The sequence below is a fragment of the Myotis brandtii genome, unplaced genomic scaffold (genome assembly GCF_000412655.1).
Source record: "Myotis brandtii unplaced genomic scaffold, ASM41265v1 scaffold334, whole genome shotgun sequence".
NCBI lineage: Eukaryota > Metazoa > Chordata > Mammalia > Chiroptera > Vespertilionidae > Myotis > Myotis brandtii.
This window is the reverse complement of record NW_005362885.1, coordinates 883330-886367: the sequence shown is the minus strand read 5'-3', so window position 1 is coordinate 886367 and position 3038 is coordinate 883330. Positions and strand designations below refer to the sequence as shown.

At 67.1% G+C, this 3038-nt stretch overlaps 1 protein-coding gene across 1 annotated transcript in view; it reads right to left on the bottom strand.

The window, feature by feature from the left end:
- Positions 1-3038, bottom strand: part of CPSF3L (cleavage and polyadenylation specific factor 3-like) — a 9615-nt gene that overhangs the window by 604 nt on the left and 5973 nt on the right. Inside the window, exons 4-14 of the mRNA XM_005871295.2 lie at positions 2934-3032; positions 2822-2856; positions 2456-2594; positions 1975-2039; positions 1552-1741; positions 1238-1321; positions 893-982; positions 654-816; positions 455-562; positions 297-358; positions 31-173 (exon numbers count right to left, since the gene is read on the bottom strand). Coding sequence (XP_005871357.2) covers positions 31-173; positions 297-358; positions 455-562; positions 654-816; positions 893-982; positions 1238-1321; positions 1552-1741; positions 1975-2039; positions 2456-2594; positions 2822-2856; positions 2934-3032 — 1178 coding nt within the window. The remainder of the gene's footprint in view (positions 1-30; positions 174-296; positions 359-454; positions 563-653; positions 817-892; positions 983-1237; positions 1322-1551; positions 1742-1974; positions 2040-2455; positions 2595-2821; positions 2857-2933; positions 3033-3038) is intronic.

The window sequence follows — 3038 nt, the reverse complement described above, 5'->3', positions numbered from 1 at the left end:
CCCCACCCCCGGGGGCCAGGCTGCGCCCACCTCTTCAGGTGGCTGTAGACACGCATGGCCGTCTCCTGCTCCTTGCGCGAGTCGTGCAGGTGCACACGGCAGGTGAAGCGCAGCTGGTGCTCGGCCAGGCCCAGCTCCTTGAGGGCCTGCTCAGAGGACACCAGCCGGAAGTTCTGTGGGGCAGGGCAGTTAGAGCACGGCGCAGCCCCTGCCCGCCCCCACCGCGCACTCACACTGTCCAAGATCAGGGTGCCGCCCTGACCGCCCCCACCGCGCCTGCCCTGCCGCGCACTCACGCTGTCCTTCATGATCAGGGTGCCGTGCAGGAGCCGCGGCTTCTTGGCATCAGGGAGAAGCCCTTGAGAGAAGAGCAGGGATCAGAGCTGCCAGGGCCACCGCCTGCCTGGCTCCGCCCCATCTGACTCCGCCCAGCGGGCATGCCTGCCCCACATACCCTGCGCCATTTCCCGCTTTAGCAGCCCCAGCGAGATGCCCACGGGGATGCTGGGGCTTGTGGGCAGGGTCACGGTCTCGCCATTGGCCGGCATGTAGCAGCTGACTCCTGGGCCAGGGGCAGAGAGCAGGTCAGGTCGGGCTGGCCAGCCCCGCTGTGCTGACCCCGTGGGGCGACCCTGCCTGCACCCGCTGCCTACGGAACTCCTGCTCGATCTTCTGCTTCAGGAACTCCATCTTCTTGGCCTCGCCGTGCACCAGCAGCACGCTCTCGGGCTCCGCCTGGCCCACCAGCTGCATGATGCCCTTGGCGTCCGCGTGGGCGCTGAAGGACATGTACTCCACCTGCATCCGGATCTCCAGCTGCAGTGGCACAGGGCACAGGCTGTCAGCACCCGCCCAAGGGGGGCCCGGGGAGCAGGGGCAGGGTGGCACTCACCACCTGCCGCCCCTCCATCTCCAGCTTGCGCTGCCCGCTGAGGATCTTGTGGCCCACGGTGCCCTGCACGCAGTAGCCGGGCATGATGACCTGCAGGCAGAAAGGGCAGAGCTGCTAGCCGCCTGCACAGCCTCCATCTCCAGCTCAGGCCTGAGCACCACGGCCCCTGCTCAGGAGGGGATCCTGATGCTGGACGGGCAGAGACAGTGACCTCTGAGCTGCCTGGTCGGACACTGGGCCCAGGTACTGCACCCCTCCTGACAGCAGCAGTGTTCCCAAGCCAGGGCCCTGCTCCCCACCTCTGCCCAACCTCCAGCCCTCCAAGGAGCCATCCCAGACCCTCACCATGTTCTTCTCGTTCCCGGCCCACTTCCGGAAGATCTGCAGGGACTGCCCAGCGTGCAGCATCCCTGGTGTGGCGAACACGACCTAGGGGGCGACCATGGGGGCAGTCAGGGCGGCCCATGCCACACCTGACCAAGAGCCAGGCTCTGAGCACACCTGGTCCTCCCTACCATCAGGGCCTCCTGCTCCACCCACAATCCCTCCAGCACCACGTGCCCCACTCCATGGGGAGGGGGCCTCACAGGCAGGGACCCCTGGCAGGCCCCAGACAAGGAGGAGGAACGCGCTCCCACCCCTCCAGGCCAGGGCCTCACCATTGGGCCCGGGTTGTCGGCAAAAGCTCGGTCGAAGGCCTTGATGTGCTTGAACTCGAACATGTTCCGCTGGACGAAGGTCTTCCGGATCTTCTGGTTGGTCCAGGTGATGAAGAGCTTGTAGTAGTGGTTGGCCTTCTCCGTCAGGCCCGTGGAGAAGTAGATGGGGGCCTTCAGGTTCATGCGCTCCCTGTGGACAGTGGGGGCCGCCGTGGAGGAGCCGCCAGGGCCGGACCAGCATGTCCCCCCGACGCCCTCGGCCTGCCTCCTCCTACAGAGCGTCAGGGCTGACGTGTGTGGAGGCCTCAGTGCAGGACGATGGTCCCATGTGCTGTTCTGGGCCCCCAGGCTCAGGTTGGCCCCACAGCCCCACTCAACCGCCCACTCAGACCAGGGCTCCCAGAAGCTGCCCGCTGCACCCACCAGAAGGTCTCCAACAAGATGCAGAGCTCCTGAGCCCGGCCCAGCGCAAACACGGGGATCAGCACCTGCAGCGGGGCAAGGCTGGCGTGGGTGGGGGCCCTGGCCACCTGCTCACCCAGGTGGCGCTCGTGTGAACACGGTGGCTGGGCAGCTGTTTGAGTCCAGCCCTGCTGGCAGTGCCTATGCCGGAGGCCACGCCCACTGAGAGGTCATGGCCAGGCATCCCTGAGAGCTGGAGGCCCCCCTGCATCCTGCCCTCCCACTCCTGCCTCCAGCCACTCTCTATCCCCAAGGGACCCTGGTGGACACTCTGGCCAGCCCCGTGGTGGGACCTGAGATGAGGGGAAACCAGTACCCCAAAGGGTCAAAGGGCGTTTCTCTTCCCAACAGGAGTAGGGCCTCCTCCCCAGCCCAGAACCACAGCACCGTCCCGACCTCACGCGGTGCCTGCCCTGCCCGCTGCCCCTGCTGCGGCCGCTACCTTCCCGCCGCGCTCCACGGTCTCATGGACCTTCTTCAGGAAGTCCCGCTCCCGGCAGCGCTTGGAGTCACGGATGGTCGTGGCGTATGTGGATTCTGTGATGAGCAGGTTGGGGCGGCACTTGTCAATCCAGGCGGCTCTGGAAGAGTGGGCGTGGCCTGAGGTGGACAGTCCACACGGCCTCCAGGTGGGGAGCATCACGCCGGACCCAGCCCGCTCGCGCCAAGGCCTCCAGGACCTGATGGGCGGCCTCCTCTGCACAGGCCCAGCAGCAGGCAGGGCAGCCCTCGGGGAGACAGGAGAGACTCTGCCTCGCTCGGCTTGGGGGGGGGGGGGGGCCACTGGATGAAACCACCACCTACTCACCCCAGGTGCCGGTCCGGGGTCATGTTGTAGTCGCCCTGCAGGGGAGCAGCTCTCAGGAGGGGCCTCCTCTCCCCGCCCAGCAGCCCGCCTGTGCCCCGAGGGCGCCACTGACCGTGTAGACCACCGACTCCGAGCCCACTTTGATCTGGAACATGGCTGCCCCCAGCACGTGGCCGGCGTAGTAGGCCTTGATCTGCAGCTCCTCATCCACCTGGGA